Source organism: Diadema antillarum, unplaced genomic scaffold (genome assembly GCF_040938485.1).
Source record: "Diadema antillarum isolate AM-2024a unplaced genomic scaffold, OU_Dant_1.0 seq00001817_RagTag, whole genome shotgun sequence".
NCBI lineage: Eukaryota > Metazoa > Echinodermata > Echinoidea > Diadematoida > Diadematidae > Diadema > Diadema antillarum.
The window spans coordinates 107,846-127,811 of NW_027272492.1; the positions used below are offsets into that span (position 1 = coordinate 107,846).

Sequence of the window (19,966 nt, forward strand, 5' to 3'; positions counted from 1 at the left end):
GAGACCCCTATCTGAGGCTCATAATCATGTTGATTTGTGGACTTTTCTCACAGATTCAGTAAATCAGACCATAGGACAAGTGGTGGGTAAAAACCCACCAACAATATGTCCTGACCCTGTCCTAGATTTCTGGAAGAATTTTCTGTCATCATGTAATCACTGGGCACAAAAAAGAAAAAGAAAAAAAGGAGGCAACCGCTGTGTCCATAATCTTGTTCGTTCACCTGGTGTCGTCGCAGTATAACTGACAGCAACAACCTTGTACGACGTGACCTCGAGTCACGGTAGTGACCACATACTCAGTACTAGTATTATTGTTAATTTAGCGCGTGGCTCGTCACTCCACCAAAACAAATTTGATATCAAACTAACTTTCTGTATTCAAATCTCTTAAAAACCATGTGTTGTGATACTGGACACAGTTCCGAATTATAGGAAAGTTTGCTGGCTTTCTGAAGCTTTTGAAATTATGCGCATCTGTGAGCGTCGAGATTCACATTATCGAAATGTTGCAAAAACGATGGTCGACACAATAGAGTGTATTGTCTAACCACATGGACATGTCAGGAATATGAATATATGGCAATGATGTACTACTTAAGAGATATATCAGTAAAGCTATACTTCTACATGATGTGTAAAGCTAAGCCCTATACGTCCACCATCACCACCACTGCCACTACTACTACCACTGATGCCCGTAGCTTCTACCACAACCACTACCACCACCTTACAACAACAACAACAGCAACAACAACAACTACTACTACTACTACTACTACTACTACTACTACTACTACTACTACTATTACTACTATGTACTATACTGCTGCTGCTGCTACTACTACTACTACAACTACAACTACAACTACAACTACAACTACAACTACTTGCATGGGTAGAAGGGTGGCCGTAGTATTGCAGTTGCGTATGTAATATCGAGGTTGTGACTGTGTCATTAAAGAACAAACATCGACACGTATAGAATTTGATATCATTCAGACTTTTAAGGGAGTCTTCGAATTTTTCCTATGCATGTAGGTCCTACAAGCAATATAACAGTCGTGCTAGACTGCCAAGAAAACTTGCTTAAAATTTGATGAACGTTTTCTTGGGATGAGATGTAAACATATTAACATACAGTAACCGCGATGCTATATGAAATTTGTATTTTCATTAATGATGCTCAGATGAAGAATACAATGAAGCCAAACTTGATATGAATTGATTTGAACAATTTGAAATGTTACCGGCAATTCACGCAAGTGTGAACTTGTATAAAAATGTTTGTTTTTTATTTGTTTGTTTTTATTTCTGCATTCAATCAGATGCAATTTGAATACAAACTTCAAAAATTACAAAGACAAAGAATAACAAGTGCAGTGAAATAAATCGATAACAGTACATAAATAGATACACATAGGTGATTGCATTGAGCAATGTAGATACACAGAAGCATTAAATAAGATATATTTTTCAGTAAACAACAGAGATCATTGAATGCAGGAAACCACCATCATAAGCGATTAAGCTTGAAATGGATGGAGGCCTCAACAATGTCGACAACCGCGCAACAATCTTCTCATAAGACATTAGAATAGATCTTTAAGAGTTATACTCGTAGTGATCGAAGTCCCTCAAATTTGATCTATTATTATGATTGTCATCACTTACCACAGCCTGCATGTATGAGTGACGCGCAGAAGTAAGCAAAACTCCAAAACAGTTGAGACGTGGTCATTATGACAAATTGAGTGCCTGACAGATTTCATTCAATCTCTTGAAGATGGAAGTGAATGCACCACATGTGCTAGATTTGATACTTGTTTTGAAAGATGCAAAGAATCTCTCGTGGACAAATATGCAGGAAGCAGTTTTCCGTGTCTGACCTCGTTTGCTATCACGGGCACACCGCGCAGTCTGCTGCCACGAGAAACAGTGCAAAGCGGTCATCATAGCTGGATGAATGGAGACAATGATCCTCTCCCTTGAACTTCAAAGAACCCTCGGTGGCCCTCAAAGGCGCAGAGTGCAACAGTTTAGACCCTATAGAAATCTATAATAGGTTCGTCTCTTTTTCATCCGTCACGGTTGCCCTATCTTTCGCGACGTTATATGCAGGGCAAAACAGAAGCGATCGACACAATGGTCCCGGTTGGAAGGAGTTTTAGAGAAGTTGTCTTAACGCACTCGAATGTGTTTTTGTTTCCTTTCTTTTTCTGTTTTCTCTGACGGGATCGTTGAAGAGGATACGACTGACTGATCTCTTGGTATCACCGCACAGTAGGGCCTATCAGTCACGGTGGGATCTATGCTTGATTGAGCCTTTGTGATAGCAACGACACGGAGCTAACAGTGCCGGGTTCAAATAGTCACGGATGTATTGATACTCTTAGAAGTATTTGAAGCAGTAAAGTTATTGTAATAGGGGCATGACTCCTTAGAAAATTGAAGAAAATAGATCGAAGAAAAAAAAAAAGAAGAGCTGAAGGGGAAAAAGAAACAACACGCATAATTGAAGAAGAAGAAACAGACAACGAAGGAGACATTGATTAAGATATTTAAACCCCGGAAACAGTGTGACCCCATCGTCGAAATACCTCCACTGGCTCCCTATAAGTAAAACAACTCATACTATAACCTTCACACGTCTGAATAATCAAGCATATCTCTGCACTTTGAAAATCATGTCACCTGATGTGCACCAGAGAGATTTCGAGTATAATAGATGAAAAAATATCCCCAAAACAAACGACGAATTGAGGAGATAGGGAAATTTTGAATAAGAGCGAGATGAAAGGGGGATCCAACAAGCACATGTACATGAAGGAAAAAAATACACAAAAGTTTAGCCAATACTACCATGACTACGGTGAAATCTTTAAAGGACAATTCCACCTTCATAGACATGTGGATTGAGTGAATGCAGCAATATTAATAGAACACACTGAGAGTTTGAGGAAAATCTGTTCAAAAGTTATGAATTTCTGAAGTTTTTGTTCGGGCACTGCTGGATAAGAAGACTACTAGAGCTTGTGATGTCACATGTGTAGAACAATATAAAGAAAATGTAAAGAAAATTCAACATATATTTACTTTTCTCGCATAATGAAAGAACGCCTGACTTGCCTCTTTTAGAAGGCAGGGTGAATAATATTACCCTCTAACATAATACGTCACTGACAAGACGAAGAAATGTACGCATGTGACACCATTCACTGTAGTATAGTCTTGTCATCCAGCAATGACTGCGCAGATACTTTAAAAAAAAATCCATTACTTTTGAACAGATCGTCCAATTTTCCCAAAACTTTCTCTGATGTGTTCTGCTAATATTGCTGCATTCACACAATCCACATGCATAGGCCTATGAAGGTGGACTTGTCCTTTAAAGTTTGAAGACAAGGAAGATAACTGTGATTGAAATACATTGAAATTAAATCCTCAGCGATGCATGCACACAGTTACTGTATGAACATAATATAGGGCCCTACTTACATTTTGATCACATGACAGACCAATATACTTCTCAGTAAAGAAAATCTTAATCATATTTCGTATTATACACCGATCAGTGTCATCATTTCTTGACGTTTAGTGAACATGTCCTTCTGCCATGCAGCGAGCTGATTAGGTTAGGTTTCAAGAAAAAGATTAAAATTAGCAATATATAGGAAAATATTGTGGAATGTCATAGGCCTATCTATATAGAGATATACTTAGAAGAGATTGGCTGACGTTTATTGATAACAACATTTTGAAACAGATTTATTGCTTAAAGTTCATGAACTTTACCTATTCATGCTTGGAGAGGGATTCTGTTACATTGTTCGTTGATTCGTCGCAGCGGACTATAGCCTTTGAAAAAGGCTTCAGGCTGAATATTTTATTTAGTAAAAAAACACGACATATAGTCAAAAATATCAACTGAGGAACGCCAGTGGGATGATAATTGCCGTAGTTGAGTAGGCCTTATTATCTGCTACGAAATAATCTATGATAATAAGGTCTTATTTATCCAGGGTAGCCTCTTCAGTGTTTCCACTGCTCTACCAGAGGGCCCTGCCATTATTATTACCCCAGCGTTGCCAGGTACCCATTTATACACCTGGGTCGAATGGGACATTGCGGGTCAAAACATCTTGTCCAAGGACGTAAGCACTGGGCGGGAATCGAACTCGGGTCCTCCGACTGGGAGTCGAGAGTCTTATCCACTATGCCACAGCGCCCCCAGGGGAATTTTATTTCAACGTGTATCTATGCCTAAGCATAAGTGCCTCCACAGTCTCATTAAAATGTGTCAAGTTAGAGATTCGATCAACAGCATTTTCTTTTTCAGTTTCATGCCCGTCTACTTCCCTGGCCGATTGAGGTGTGTAGTTGCGTTTATACCATATTATTATACTCGGACATGAGATATAACCAAAAAGGTAGGCCTACTAGGCGGAACTTATTACAGTATAGGCCCTACTTTCTTTTTTCACGAGACGCAATTCTTAGTTGATTTTTTGTTTCTTTTCAAAGTGAAGTGGGGTTGGTCCATGGTAACTCTTAACTCTCTATTTGCTGTATTGATTTCTTGTCCATAAGTAGGCGCCTACTCTCTTAAAAAAATCAAGTGAAAATATCCACTCTTAAAGGAGTGAATTTAAAAAAGAGTGAATTTAAAGTGAGATTGGAGTGAATTTTGAGTGAAAATGTTCATTTTCACTCGTTTTAGAGTGACCTCAGGGATCACTCCAAAATCTTCGAGTGATCCTTGAGGTCACTCCAAAATGAGTGAAAATGAAAATATTTACTCAAAATTCACTCCAATTTCACTCTAAATTCACTCTTTTTTTTAATTCACTCCTTTAAGAGTGGATATTTTCACTCGATTTTTATTTAGAGAGTATGCGTGTGAAATTTGTGCACATTTTACCCATCTAGCAACTATAAGAGGTATACAAACCTTTACCTGAAGGTCCTTATTGCTAGGTTGTTTCAACTCTCAACAAGTATGGGAGCCATCTTTTATATAAATGTTTTCCCCGATACCTGGAAGAGTTCTGTAGTTCATACATTGGATAACCTGGTTGTGGTTGTGACAGTGATCACTGTTTTGTAATATGACACGTTATAGACATACTATTCTGATGGAACTTCTACTCTGCTGTATTTTTCATTTCACTCTATCAATAGAGTCAATTTGGATATGGAGTGACTTGCATTTTACACAAGAGGTTACAGTACAATGTAGGCCTAATAACAATAGTGTTTAAAAAGTCATCTACCTTTAGAGTACCTACACTACAGCTGTCAGCTAAAAATGTCGCTCACAAAGTTTGCTGCGGAGCCTATGATAAAGAGCGCCATCACTACATGTGCAGCCAGCTCGCGGGGGTTCCCGAGAGCCGACGCGACGGGAAAACACCGTACTACCAGTACCGGTGGTGGTGGAGCCGAGCGTCGAGACGCGTATGACGACCGCGGTTCGTAACAAAACCAAGCCTTGTACTCATGCCGTTTTCCTAATTGGACCTTTTTGATGAGTTGGTGCTTCTGAGAGGGGAAAATTTCAGGTAAATTGTCCATATCAGCCGCTGTAGATTATGAAATCAGTTATGTTTGCACCTTGAATTGCGTAGGAGAAGCTCAGCCAGTGTCGAAACAAGCGGCTACGCCTACGGCCGGCTCAGCTCAGCACAGCTACTAAAACTCATGCAAACTAACAACATGAAATTGGGTGCGTGGGCACGTACATCTCCTGAAATTGCGTTATATTTAGTGACACTAAGGTGGATCGGCAAAATAGAATTCTACTCGGAGATCAGAGAATATGGTTGGCGTTTTAGCGAAATTCTGCCCCCTGGGGTTGTGGGGCCTGTGTACATTGGGGTTGTAATGTTCAGTTCACAATTTATCCCACTGCCCTGGCCTGGTCAGGATCTGGATACTGACAACTGTAGACAATGTGCTGAGTATGGATATGTGAATGATGTGGGAGTGTGTCTGTGATGTGAAGTTGCTCAATCAAGGCAATCATAGAATAGTGTCTATTCATGTATTATTGTCTTGATGTGATATGATACTCTGATGATTTTACTATTTGTTTAAGATTATTGCTTTGCTTTTGATTCTTTTATTGTAGATGCACAGACTGCTGCGTTATGTCTCTTGTCCATAATGTAGATCATCAAATCTAGTGTAGGTCCCACTCTAAATTATAGCTCTATTTCTTCATGGTCTTTAATATACACATTTATCATAAAAAAGACCACCATCTAACATCTTTTTCAATCTCTGGTATGTAAACACAGTATATGTTCTAAAGTTAAACATTTTTAAGTTAAGTTTTCATGTCTTCCACAAGGAAGAACTGAGAAGACCCTTTGTCCTTTCCTTCCAGAACGATCTTTTTTTTCTTTTCTTTTTTTAAATTTACCAGCTACGTATCAATTTTTTTTTTTTTTTTGCGCATTTATGATTGTGTGTTAGTGACGCAACAGAAAAACCCACACGACTGTGCATGCATGCTATGTATCATGATCATGAGGGGAACATGTATCATGAACATCTCAGGGGAACCAGAAGTAGATTTTACATTGATCACTTAAGCTTATCTATTCATTTTTTTTTCTCTCTTTTTTTCACATGTAAATCTCTTCATAGGTTCCATCCACCCTAGACATTCCTGGGAGAATCAATGTCAAACTTTGATGAGAAGAGTGGGGTTGTCCCCTGCCTAACACCATGGGGCTTGTGGTACCAAACTGTGGATGAAGTGGTGGTTGAGATCAACGTACCTGAGGGCACAAGGTCAAAGGAAGTCAAGGCCAACTTTGGGATCACCAGCCTCTCTGTCTCTGTTGCCAATGTCAACATTCAAGTAAGTTTACTCATGGTGTGATTGATTTCTTGGCAAACAAGTAGGAGGAAATACCATGTGCAATTATTGTGTTAAAGGCAGAGTGATAACAAATACAGCAGCACTATGATCAGGATTATGCAAATTTACAATCTACTAAGAGTTATTATTTCATATACTGGAGAATGACGAAAGGCATTTCCAAAATTGAGATAATGTCTATCAATTTGATACCTAGTAAACTCAATAGTTTGCAATGTCTAGTACACATTGTTCTGCTGTTTCCAGTCATTTACACGTATATCAAAAAGCACATCATTATTTTTAAGTGTAGAGAAGGGAGTGGTTGATGCTTAGCCACAATCAGCAATGGGAGTTTCTCTTTACATCCCCATGTGAGGCCATCTTCAGTGGCACTACAAGATGGTCGTCTTTTTATCATTGCTCCCCTCAAAGAGAATCACATTGCATTTCTTGAAAGCATGAATCTATGCAATTATAAGGATCAGCAGCCTATTTTCTTTACAGGTGGCATTGTTTTTTACAATACTGTAATTAGTAGAGGTTGTGGCACATTTGATATTTTATGCTGGACAACTTTCTTTATTAAACTTTGATTGCTTCATTTTCAGGAGGAGAGTACCTCTGTACATTTTCTAATCTCTCCCCCAATTATTGGCGTGGTTGTCATTACGTTCTCATGCTAGGTCTCCATAATTTGCACAAAAGTCCATGGCACAAAATACTTACAATGATTTAGTCCTTACTGTGGGTGATGCTACTGTTAAGCTTGCATCCAAGAAATGGCTGAAACTGTTTTAATGCTGACCCTATAAGAATGATTAAAAAAAAAAGTAATGTCATAACTTACACACATTTTTCCCCATCTCAAAACAGGGGACTCTGTATGATAAGGTCATTCCAGATGAGTGCCTGTGGAGTTTGGGTAAGTCATGCTCATCTGTTCCGTGTAACGTCATTTTGTAAATGAAACCTACACCCCTTTTTGTGAACATGAACAATTGTATGCCTCCACCCAAAAGGGGGCTGGAAGTTTGAAGTGTTTGGGTCTCCTCTTTCTTCAACTGTATGTCCATCGGAATGTTTCTGTATAAAACGCCGCACTGCGAAATGATTCATGGGTACAAAAGATATAGTGGTGGGATGTAAGGTCAAAGGTCAAGGGCAAAGGTCTCAGAACATTTGCTAACACATAATATTTCAGCCATAACATCTATGTATGTACCATGATAAGAATGCTAGAAGAGATGTGGGAGATATCTCCTGTATGCAATGGGAATACAAATCGTTATAGAAGGCTGTGAACAATGAAGTTTGTTTGCATGCGATGAAGCCATATCGGCAGAACACAGTGAGTCATGAGAAATTGTAAGATTCCCTGTTGACTACTTGTGGAGATCAAATAAGTTGTTCTATTTATCAAATTTTTGATAGGAGTGCGAGCATTCAACGGCAGCTGTTATTGTGATCACTTCTACTCTCCTGTAGTGACCAGTGCAGTTGTGTTATGTCTGTCTGTCTGTCTGTCTGTCTGTCTGTCAACTTCTATCAAACTTGGTTTTCATTGGCCAATTCAGAGGACAGAAAGTTGGTGAGGTTGGTCCTGGTGAAGTCCCATCGACATGCTGAGAACTGCTGGAAGTCGCTGCTGAAAGGTCAATATGAGGCTGACCCCATGACCTTTGACAGGATGGAGAAGAAACTGACGTTGCAGAGGTTCCAATATCAGGTGTGTTCTCCAGAATGTGTGCACATTTGTATTTATGCCATATGATGCGTACCAATTCCTGCAAATAGAAGAGCCTCAGCATAGTATCCCATGTTGAAAAAAATGTTGTCTCTCTAAAAAAGTTTTCTTGATTAAGAAGCATCAGAGAAGCAAGAGGCAGATCTGTTTGCATTGATGGTCATCCAGGTATACATAATGAATTGGGGGGGGGGGGTCATTGTTGATGTGGATATTTAGTTGATAAATTTGCATGCATGTAAAAATTGAAAACCATGAAGAAGATAATTTTAGTATGTTGTTGATACAAAATGTTGAATATGGGTCCAAAAGCTATGAATGTATCTTTATCACTGGCTTGTCATGGTTACATCTGGCAGCTGCCAGTATCAATAGAACATGCCAGAATTTTTGACTGGGATGTATATGGCACAAATTATTTACAGTGTATGAATTACCTTATGGGATTTGGGGGGGGGGGTTTGAATGTATTCAGAATCACGCCCAGAGGTACACAGTTTAGGTTATGTGTTTCAAATGGACAATATGTGATTTCTACCCCTTCCACAGCACCCAGGGTTTGACTTCAGCAATGCGGATATATCGGGCAATTATTCTGGAGGGGGTCCCAAGTTCGACGCTGACTAGCTAGGCATCCTGGTGGGGGGACAGATATAATTCTGCCTTGTAGCTGAAGGTTAGAGTGTTTTCCCACTTTGGGGATTTTTTTATCCTTGAAATACTTCCCATTCCAGATTATTAGCATGCTCTCTTTCATTCATCTTTTCAGTGAGAACATGACCAAAATGTATTTATTATTTCCTGTTATACCAGTTTTGCTTGTTACACAACATCACTTTAATACCCACTTCTGTGCTTGGTATCATAGCTGAAGAAGTTCGACATCTCTATGCTCAGCAACATAAGTCAGCATGCTAAGTCGGCAGTGTGATGCAATTATGACTGCTGTTATAGTAATACCAGCTCTTTACCGAGTGTAATGATATCACAACTTACAAGTATACTTTCCTGTGAGCAGACATGATATGAATCCATCGGAGTGGACAGTGTGATATCGATGATGAGTGCAAGAATTATGATGGAGCTCATAAATTCAATTGTTGGATTTTAAATAGAAATCCTCCCAATATTAACAGGCGCTGCGTACCTCTGATATAACTAGAACTGCATCAACTGAGGGGATGGCTTATAGTTTATTTCAATGTACTGGTGACTACAATAATGGGTATGCCTCTTGACTGTACAGAGCATTAAAGGAGATGGCTAGTAACTGATCAGTGGGAATCAGTGGGAATGCTGGAGGGTGATTGTTCCAATCCTTGTGGGATTCATTTAAGAGTACATTATATATCTACTGTTGTGTGAAAATTATTTGCTTCAGAATGGTCTCATATTCAAGTAATGTGTAGTGCCTGGTCAGTGACGGGGCATTAATCTGCACATTACTTGAATATGAGATCATTCTGAAGCAAATAATTTTCACACAACAGTAGATATATAATGTACTCTTAAATGAATCCCACCAGGATTGGAACAATCATCCCCTATCATTCCCACTGATTCCCACTGTTTGGTTACTAGCCATCCCCTTTAAACTAAACAAAGGCATTTCAAAGTGATGTACCACTATTTTATGTGTTGATGAAAGCAGTGTCTTCTCTTGTCTACATACTTCTTCAGTATTACTGTCAAGACTCTGAGTTGGCACTATGTACTGCACAAACATGGAAACATGCATGTATATCGACCTAATTAGGTAAAATTCATGGTACAACAACCTATTTTCATTAGAATCATTGGAACAAATATCTGTGTTTTGTTAACATTTTTTTTTTTCCCAGCTGACATAGAAAATACCTGATATTATGACCAATCCTTCCAGCCCCAAAGACCTCTTTATGCTGAGTTTCCACTGTGTACTACTTCATACTAAGAAAGTGCTGCTGCTGGTTAAAAAAAAAAAAGACCTAGAAAGATTAAGTCAAATTGTAATGACGTATTTCTTTGAACATGATGCTGCCAAACAGTCACATGAACATCCCATTGCAAATCTCCCACAATTTGACTTGCAGACCATCTCCGCAGCAATTGGCAATTCACTTTTGTCATGCTGATCGCTTAAATTTTTGCTTTCTGATAGATTTTATCTGCCTGAGCTTGAAACACGAAGAGTTTGTTCGCAAAAACCGTCCATTTTTGAAGATTTTGAAGTACGGTCTCTGTCATAAAGTACCAAATAATACCTTTTAAATAATATATTCGTCACTACATATAAAGGTACATTTTTGAAGTTATAGTCAAAAGAAGCAAAAATTTTCTTATTATTCTCTTTATTTTTCTTGACCTTTAATCGCAAATATCTCCATTTGGCAAATATGGACGTATCGGTTTTTGCGAACAAACTCTTCATATTAATGCTATATGTGTCTTTTTTTTTTCATTTTAGATATTAGTATGTTATTTCTGTGAAAGTAGTTGTTTTCATTATCTAATTTGATTTGATCACTCCTCTGCATCCCACCAAAAGCAAGTTTTGACTGACTGAAGTTATCAATGTGACTTACATGAACTAAGTCAGCCTCATTTTCAACGTCTTGTAGAAGTCATACATGTGGCCAAAGAATCCTTGACTGAGATTAAGTGAAACTTTCAGTTAAATATTATGTATAAACTCAAAAACTTTCTCACACGTTCAATTGACTCATGCAAGGATGACTCTAATGTTATCACCTGGCACAATACCAGGCTTGGATGTATTGAAATGAGAATGAAAGCTTCACTTGCAGCATAAGCATTGTGTACATGTTTCATATGTTAGAATTTCCATTGTAAACAATGCCGTTATTTATTTTTATGACAGATTCTCACTCTCAAGGCTTTGATTCTTCCAAAGCAGGGGAATCTTGTTGTAATGTGGACCTAAAAACTTTGGCAGTTACCTTGTTTTTATCAGATTTCTCACTATATTAGGCTACAAAAGCAAAGAAGTTAAGAGTTAAAAGAGTAAAAGAGTTAAGCCCGCTGCACACTGTACAATCCAACCGGTCGTATCACCTTAAGACCCGAAGTGTGCTGTCACTAGCCTTGCCAGAGTCCTGTAGTGCAACTGGGTCCTAGTGCCAGTCGTAGAGATTTGACATGTTGAATTTCCACGACTGGTCATGGGCTTTCAGCCACTCATGATACAGTATTATGTAAAGAGTATAGAAGCGCATACAATGCGCACTGTGTGCGCTTCTATACTCATTGGCAAAATGTACTGAAGCCAGAATGGTCGTAAGCTTAGTTGTGTAGTCTGATCGTATAGTGTGCGTTGCCAGGTCGTACGACGTGGTCTCATGGTCATCGAAAGGTCGTATAGTCGTGAGTTGTGTAGTGTGCAGTGGGCTTTAGGACCTGCAATATCTCCCTGTAATGAGAGAGTTTTGCTATGTCTGACCTCTTTATGGCAAGGTTTCTTTGTATAACAATTTCACAATGAAAATTGTACACATCCATTGTAGACTTTTGATTCCCTATTTGTTTCTTGCAGTTTGTTGACCAGTACTCTTGATGTGGTCTCTTGGATCAGACGGGGAAAGAAGCACTCGTCCAGTTTTTGGAAGACTCGACATCATCAATGAAGAGACGAGTGCCTCCTGGTTTCTCAACATCGTCTGTGAGATGGAAATCCTTAATGAGAGCATTCCCTTCCCCTCTCTTCCATGTCAACTCATAAAAAAAAAAGATGCGAGACTGGATGAGATGTTTGCAGCATACAAAAAAAAAGTGTGAAAAACGTTGCTTGTGTGTTTGCGTCATTGAATGCTTTATTGGTGTTTCATGACTGTGCTACCCTGTCATCAAGCTGTCTAGTCAGAGAGGCCCCACAGAAAGATGGAGCCTTCTTTTGTGAGACATCTCTGTGGAAATTGCTGGAAAATTACAGTATTACAATTTTAAAATGACTCCTTGTGTAGTGTTCACATCCTGCCACTAAGAGATGATATTTGAAATTTGCCATGGAACACTGAGCTTCAAAAGTAAACTCTGTTTCCTAGAAATTGTAAATTTCTTGGCCCTGTTTCACTAAGTGTACCACAAATATGGAGGGGAAAAAACAAACAAACAAACAAACAGATCAGAATATTCATATGGCTTGACTCTCCTACATGTTGTATTCCAGTAGCTACTCCCTACTTGGAGCCCTTTACTTTTCCCCACATAGTGCAGAGATTGCAAAAAAGATGTGAGACCCTAGATAATTGTGTTTACTACCACTGTTGTCATTACAGTTGGTAATCACAGTTTCTTAAAAATGTTGCTTGCAACTTGGATGTTTAAATTACAGACACTTCAGTATTAGTTAAGTGTATGGTTGTACTCTGCCTTGATGAAGTTGATTGAATCACTTCAAAAGTTTTCTGGAATGAAATCTTCATACTTCAAGTTATCTTTATGGATGTGCATGATGTAATGAAAAAAGAATGGAGACATTTAAAGAATGATTCAGTGCTGTGGAGTAATTTCATGAATGGCATCATGAAAAGATTCTTAAAAATAGATACTTTTGGTTGTGTTCATGGTGCATTCACAGCGTACATTTAAATATTTACATATTTACCTCCAAGGGTATGATAACCTGTATTCCCACATAATTTGATTTGTGTTATTAAGAATCCAGATTACCTTGATGAAAAGTGTATGCAAAGTCTGTGACACTGAGATATTGTTGCATTTTGCCACTTGTGGGATGATGACGGTAATATGAATAGACTGTTTCTGCAGTATTGCTGCGCTCCTCATGGAATTGGCTGAGTATACATAATTATATAACATGCAGGTGGTTGTAATGAACTCCTTGTATATTTGACAATTCCATTCCTGGAAATACAGATGTATGCCTATCAAAGGAGATTGAGAGATGCAAGAAATTGATTGATTGAAGATGGCTTATGTATTTCATACCAACATTCATGGAAGCCTCGCACCAAACTGAGTATTATCTTACATAGGAATCAAATTCATGTTGGAAATACAGTACATGTATGCGCATTGAACATAATGTTGTTTTATAATTTAAATTCACTATACAATTTTCAAGAGACATGTGGCAATATTTAGTCATTCAAATTATATTATAAGTTGAGGATAAATCATAGGAGAAAAAGAGAAGTAGTAGTGTTGGAAGTAGGGGGGGGGGGGGGAGTAAAGAGAAAGTGTAACCAGTGAATTTAGTACCAATGCGGTAGCAGTGATGACTGAAGGCTTGTTGCATGGCTGTAGTATTGTCGTGACCAATGTATGTTGCAGTTTATTGTTAACTACATTATATGATGGATAAAGGTCTCGGCAATTTTACCCATGGGCTGGGCATTTCTGGGAGCATTGTCATCCTTTACAGCCACCACGTCTCCAGCTCTCAGGTCTGGCTGTGGGACAGTCCATTTCTGTCTGGTTTGTACACTGTAGGTTGTGCAAGAACTCTTTCTTCCAGTGCTCCAAACTTGTTCAGTAGGTGTTGCACCCTCCTCCATCACTTCCTGGAATATAAGTCGGCCCGCTGGAAGCATTCTGGGGGTAGAAGAATGATGCAGGTCTTCATCATGATGAGTTGGTTCAGAGTCAGCAGTGCAGGATGAGTGGGGTCACTCAGATCATCCGTCATCAGCGGCCTGCTGTTGACAATTGCGGCAGTCTCAGACATCAGAGTGCGTGTGGAATCATCCTCGAGCTTTGTTCCTAAATGGTACAACAACACATCCGGTGTGGTACGGACAGATCTGATTAACTTCTCCCACGCTCCCCCCCCCCCCCTTATATGGCTAGTGGATAGAATGTTGAACTTGAACTCAACGAAGTCACATCCATCTGTCAGAAGGACATTTTTAACCTTGATGTGGTCCAACTCATTCCAAGCTCTCTGGAATTCAGATGCAGCCCCAATGAAGTTTGGGCCTCGGTCACATCTCAGTTGGCAAACTAGACCATGCAGGTAAACAAGAGTCCATATCTTTTGAGCTCCTTTCTGCCTTCCTTAATCATCCATTTCCCAAAACAATCCATCTCACAATATGTGAATGGTGATGCTGGTGTAAGTCGATCCGGAGGCAGATCAGACATCTTCTTGGTCAGGACAGGACTGCATGAATTTTTACAGGTAGCACAAGACTACATGTACTAGGACACTCTGCAGCTACCTCCAAGGATCCAGAATCTGTCTTGCCTGATCTGATTGAACATTATACCCCTTCCTTGATGTACAGTCTGCTCATGGCAATGACAAATTATGAGTTCAGTCATGTGGAGTTTTTGAGGAAGAACGTTTCCTCTCAGACGGCTCATTGCATTTATGGATGCATCCTCCAACTCGCAGAATTCCTTGATCATCCAAAAAGGGGGCAAACTGATGGAGACGATGGGTCTTCTTCATCTGACATGTTTTCTGTCTGATAGTCAGGTCATCTCTGCATAATTGCTGACAAGGCCTGGATCTCATCCAGAAAGATTTCCCCTTGTACCAGCCTCACAATCTCTGTCTTGGCATCCTTCAGGCATTCCACATCGTCAGTCTCTTCCCCATAAGGCTTGCTCTGGTTCATGCTGCATTTCTCCTTTGCAGCATTGCTGCAGGCGAGAGATAACAGCAAACAATTAACAACTGCTCTCCTGGCCTTGTACCAAGACAAAAATTGTCCAGTCTATTGGAATCTAGGAAATGTGTGCTTGCATTAGAAGTATGAACCTGTGACTTCTTCAGGTGTGCATCATGTGGGTGCACTTTGAGTGACTCTGATTTTGTAGACTGAGAGGACATTGTATTCTTCCACAGCAACTTGGGTCCATGCAGCCACTTGGAATCTCACAGCTCGCCTATCATCAAATCTCTTGAGGCTTCATCAGCTGGGTTTTCCTTCAACTCGATATGTCTCCACTATGATGCAGAGGAATGTCTTCGAATCTGATGAATCTGGTTTGCTACAAAGACATTATACCGTTTCTCAGCATTGTTTATTTAGCCAAGCACCACCTTGCTGTCTGTACAGAACGTACGAGTAGCACTTTCAAGTCGCCATTCTGCATCCAAGAAGGTCTTGACCTTAATGGCAGCAACAGCAGCTGTTAGATCCAAGCAAGGAATACATGTAATCCCTATTTTTGATGGTGCCACTCTCGCCTTTCCAATCACAAGAGAGCAATGCACTTGTCCTTCAGGGTTGGTGACTCTTGGGTATGTACATATTGTACACTGTTCTAATGAACAATCACTACAGTGATAGTTGTGGTTTTCCAAAATACCCTGATGGACAGCGAATGAAGGGTGGTGTAGGTTGAAAGGGCCTTTAACCTCATTGGCTTAGGTGTGACCACTCACAGTGTCCAAACTTTAATCAGTAAGTCATTTCCCATGAGGAGCATGAAAAGCTTTTCCCACCAGTCATGCTCTCTTTTGGAGTTGCAATTTTTTTGCTGGAATTGTGTTTGTTTTTTTTTTTTCAAGATCCTGTGTTTGATTTTTAATATTTCAAGTAAATTCATGTACACCTGTATTTCATGAGAGGCATCCATAATGCAGCATCTGCAATGTTTTTGATAACTCAAAGGTTGGACATTGTTTTCTGCAATTTTTTTTTTTGAAACTTCATGCAAAACAACTCTCTGTGTGTAAAAATTTATTGTGAGCTTGACTCACAAGAGAGAATAGTCGAAATCATGAAGGTGATGAAAATGTAGTGTGTGGATTATGCATATTTTAATTGCGTAAATGTGTAAGATATTGTGTGTGCCAACAGAGGTTCAGTAATGAACTCAACTAACATGTGCATGTAAGTTTTGCTTTAATATTCTGCACTTATTTTAGTCCATGGACAAATTCAAACCATGAATTTGATTTAGCCAACCTATGTTAAATCAAAATAATATGTTTGTATGATTGCACTTTCAAGAGCATTAATCTTGCAAGTGTTTCAGGGCATGTCTTATACATGTACTTTTAAGCTGAGTAGTTTCTGTCTGTTTTTCACATTTCTTTGGAACATCACAGAGTTTTTTATACTTGAATACTAAATACTGACTTGTGGCATGTCAAATAACATTTCTCACTGTGAAAAATGAGTCAAAAAAAAAAAAAAAAAACTAGTGCAAAGACAAAGGTGTTCATATGGTCAAACTGAAATACATGTATATGATGACCAGTCACAAACCCAGTAAAGCTCAAGTGGAGCTTTTTACAAATTATTCTTCTTTGCTCTTTTTAATGTGAGTGAATAAAGCAAGATGGTGGTTTTAAATGAAGTAAAGGACCCCTCTTTCTTACTGCTTAAAATAGTCAGCCACCAACTGCTTGATTTGAAATGAATACCATTGAGTAAACGTGTGTCAAAGGGGTCAAAGTACCATGCTCAGTTCTAGGATATATCTAGCATCAGTAAACTGAGCATGCTTTCACTCAGTACATACATGTACACATGGATAATTGTTTTGTAAGACAAATTGTGATGGCATGTACAGAGACTCCAACCCAAAGCACCTTCTGATCTGGAGATTCTCCCGCCTGAAACCCCTAGCAAACGGGAGACTCCAAGTTGATGTGTGCGAAGCGCGAAGTTGCCAGGGTTCTAGATGCTCTCTGGTCCTATATAAGGCTTATTTTTTGCAACATACAATAGCAATAAGTAAGAAATCCTTTCGAACGGGAGACACAGAGCCAGGGCGGGAGAAATTAAATCTCAAACGGGAGAATGGGAGATTTTGCAAAAATGGGTTTTCGGCGGGAGATCTCCCGTCGAAAATGGGAGAGTTGGAGTCTCTGCATGTATGCTTATGTAAGATGGTGTATGTGATAAAGAATGTTGGAATATGAGTAGTCTGTTAGCACTTGGCAACATTTTATTGCAATGCTGAAAAGGAAAGTTTTCTGGCAGCATTATTTGTTTTCAGAAACTTTAGCAGTCCAACGTGTAAGTCATGCAGAGTGTTATATGCCTCCTAGGGGCTACTACCCCCAATGTGTAAATTGAACTTTTTGGGGGATATGCAAGTTGAATATGTTTATGTTTATTGAACCATTCCCTGTGTGTGTTTGCCACCATGATAGTTATTATTCAGCCTTTCAGTGAAACAGTCATTTCAAGGTAAAAGAATGGATACTGCCAAAATGAAACAATATCATCCCTGCTGCAAGATTCAAGTTTTATTATTTCTACACGTAGGGTGTACATAAAGATTTCTTTGTACAGTATAATGCTGAAATTAAGTGAAATAAAAGTTGGGATTGATGTGTATGGAAAGTATTACCAGTGTGTTGGACTTTCACAGTTGAGTCTATAAATGAAAGATTCAGTCGTAGATATGACTTCATTTACACATACAATGATTCTTCTCTTTTACACACTGGTACTGTGGAGATAGAATGGAATATTCAATACATCGTAATGTTTGCTTTGAATATGCTAAATTTTTGTGGTATATTTTGTGCTTTGGTACATAAAAATGAAGATGATGAAGTATCACTACATGACTGAAGAGGATACCCACCCCAAAAGTAAATAAAATTCCAAAGAAAAAGAAAAATATTCCCTATAGAATGGTACAAAAAAAGACAAAAATCAGATAAAAAATGAGGAAGGCATGACATTTTGAAGTTTCACATTTTTTCAGAAAACATTTCCTGACCAATCCTTATGAATATTCAAATCAGCAAGTTGACGATGTCGTGTGCTCACAATTTACTATTAATTGCAGATACGGAAATGACAAAAATCTCATATTTCAGCTGTATAGATATAAAACGTGTCTTAAAACCACCCAAAATAAAAAAGAACAAATGTTAACTCTGATATATTGTGGTATGGGAACATACTTTTACTTGTATGTATATTAGCTAAATAAAACCAATTTTTCCAAAGTTCATATTATATATCATACATGAAAAATTGTGAGGGTATGACATCATCAACTCGCACATTTGAATATTCATAAGGACTGGTCAAGAAATGTTTTCAGGAGAAAAGAATGTGAAATTTCACAATGTCATATCTTCTTGATTTCCTGTCAGATTTTGTACATTTTTGTATCATTCTATAGGGAATATTTTTCTCTTTCTTTTGAAGTTTATTTATTTTTTAGGTGGATTTCTTCATTAAGTGTATCATTTGGGCTGTGTTCTTTCTTTTTCCACCTGATGGGGTCACTAGTATGTGTGCTCACAAGCTTGAAATACTACCCTGTTCCTATGGGTAAATTCTGATGGAAGGTTTCCACAAGCAGGTAAAGACTGGACTGCATTTGACTGGCTTAAAGTTTTATGCATATGATTAGCCCCTTTAAATTTATGAGCTCACCTCAGCCAGCATTTGTGACTTTCCTGGCACGATGCCCTAAAAAATGTTACCGGTAACTTCCAATTTCAGTTTCTTTCTTTAACCTATTCGAGCTGGACCCATGCATGTACCGTACCTGGTACTATACGTGTATACTTGTCAGGCTTCAAGATGTTTCAGTCCAATAGGAAGGCTATGGTTACATACTTCAGTAATCAAGATTAAGGGGATTACTTAACCTGTTGAGGTGTCCCGAGTATAGATACCCAGGTACTCGGGCAGAGGTCTATGGAAAATGGGTGTTGTAGCAAAATCAGCCCGTCCTCAACGGGTTAATAGGCATAATCTTTCTATGTACATTACCAAAAATAGCCTTGTGCTTTTGGTGATAGCTCATCATTCTTCATGCTTGTTTTGATGTCTTTATACTGTGTGAAAGTTAGGTTAAATAAATTAATGTGTTTATGATGGTTTGCACATGCGTTTGGCCATGCATCCTCCATTTTTTTTCCCTGCCAAATGTTGATGCAACAACAACACAAATAAAAGTTGTGAAATATTGTACAAGCGTATGACCAAGAAAACTCTTTGTCACCGTTTGTTGATTTGACGTACCGGTACAGTAATATATCCTGTGTAAGTATCATGTGTTTGTCTCCCATTTCCTTTGCTATTCGACGCCATTGTGCATGCAGAAGAAATTTGGGGAATTACAGGGAAGGAGCAAAGGTCACACTTCTTAAGTTAATTTGAATGAATTGAAACTGTTTGACACTGAACTGTGGGGACATGATTGGAGTAGGCATACTGCTATGTTGATATGCCCTGAAGGGTTGAGAGGAATGGTCCTTCAAAAAAGAAAAGAAGAAAAGAAACAAACAAATGAAAAACAACCAAACAATCATAGCGACAATGATAAACCAACGAACAAGCACGCAAACAGCCATGTTTAAATACAATAAATTCGGTCTTGTTTTGTACACCTGCTACTGTAGTAGTATGCTCAAAACAAAGAGATTTTCCCCAGTGGGAAGGAGAAAAATCTCTTTG

At 38.8% G+C, this 19,966-nt stretch overlaps 1 protein-coding gene across 2 annotated transcripts; it reads left to right on the forward strand.

Moving 5' to 3' along the window:
* The first annotated feature begins 5,433 nt into the window (after nt 1-5,433).
* Nucleotides 5,434-13,056, forward strand: LOC139712532 (nudC domain-containing protein 2-like). 2 transcript variants are annotated; one of them, XM_071624346.1, is made up of 6 exons: nt 5,434-5,561; nt 6,652-6,868; nt 7,745-7,793; nt 8,446-8,597; nt 9,165-9,291; nt 12,148-13,056. In XM_071624346.1, the coding sequence occupies exons 2-5, from the start codon at nt 6,686-6,688 to the stop codon at nt 9,240-9,242; spliced, it is 462 nt and encodes a 153-aa protein (XP_071480447.1). In that variant the 5' UTR covers nt 5,434-5,561; nt 6,652-6,685; the 3' UTR covers nt 9,243-9,291; nt 12,148-13,056. The 2 variants fall into 2 exon arrangements, with proteins under 2 accessions (XP_071480447.1, XP_071480448.1); XM_071624347.1 differs by lacking the exon at nt 9,165-9,291.
* The last annotated feature ends 6,910 nt before the right edge of the window (nt 13,057-19,966 follow it).

Bases quoted from the DNA above. Each gene is read 5' to 3' on its own strand.
- LOC139712532 (XM_071624346.1), top strand. From the start codon at position 6,686: ATGTCAAACTTTGATGAGAAGAGTGGGGTTGTCCCCTGCCTAACACCA. The intron at 6,869-7,744 runs GTAAGTTTACTC...ATCTCAAAACAG, and splicing joins TTGCCAATGTCAACATTCAA to GGGACTCTGTATGATAAGGT. The intron at 8,598-9,164 runs GTGTGTTCTCCA...CCCCTTCCACAG, and splicing joins TGCAGAGGTTCCAATATCAG to CACCCAGGGTTTGACTTCAG.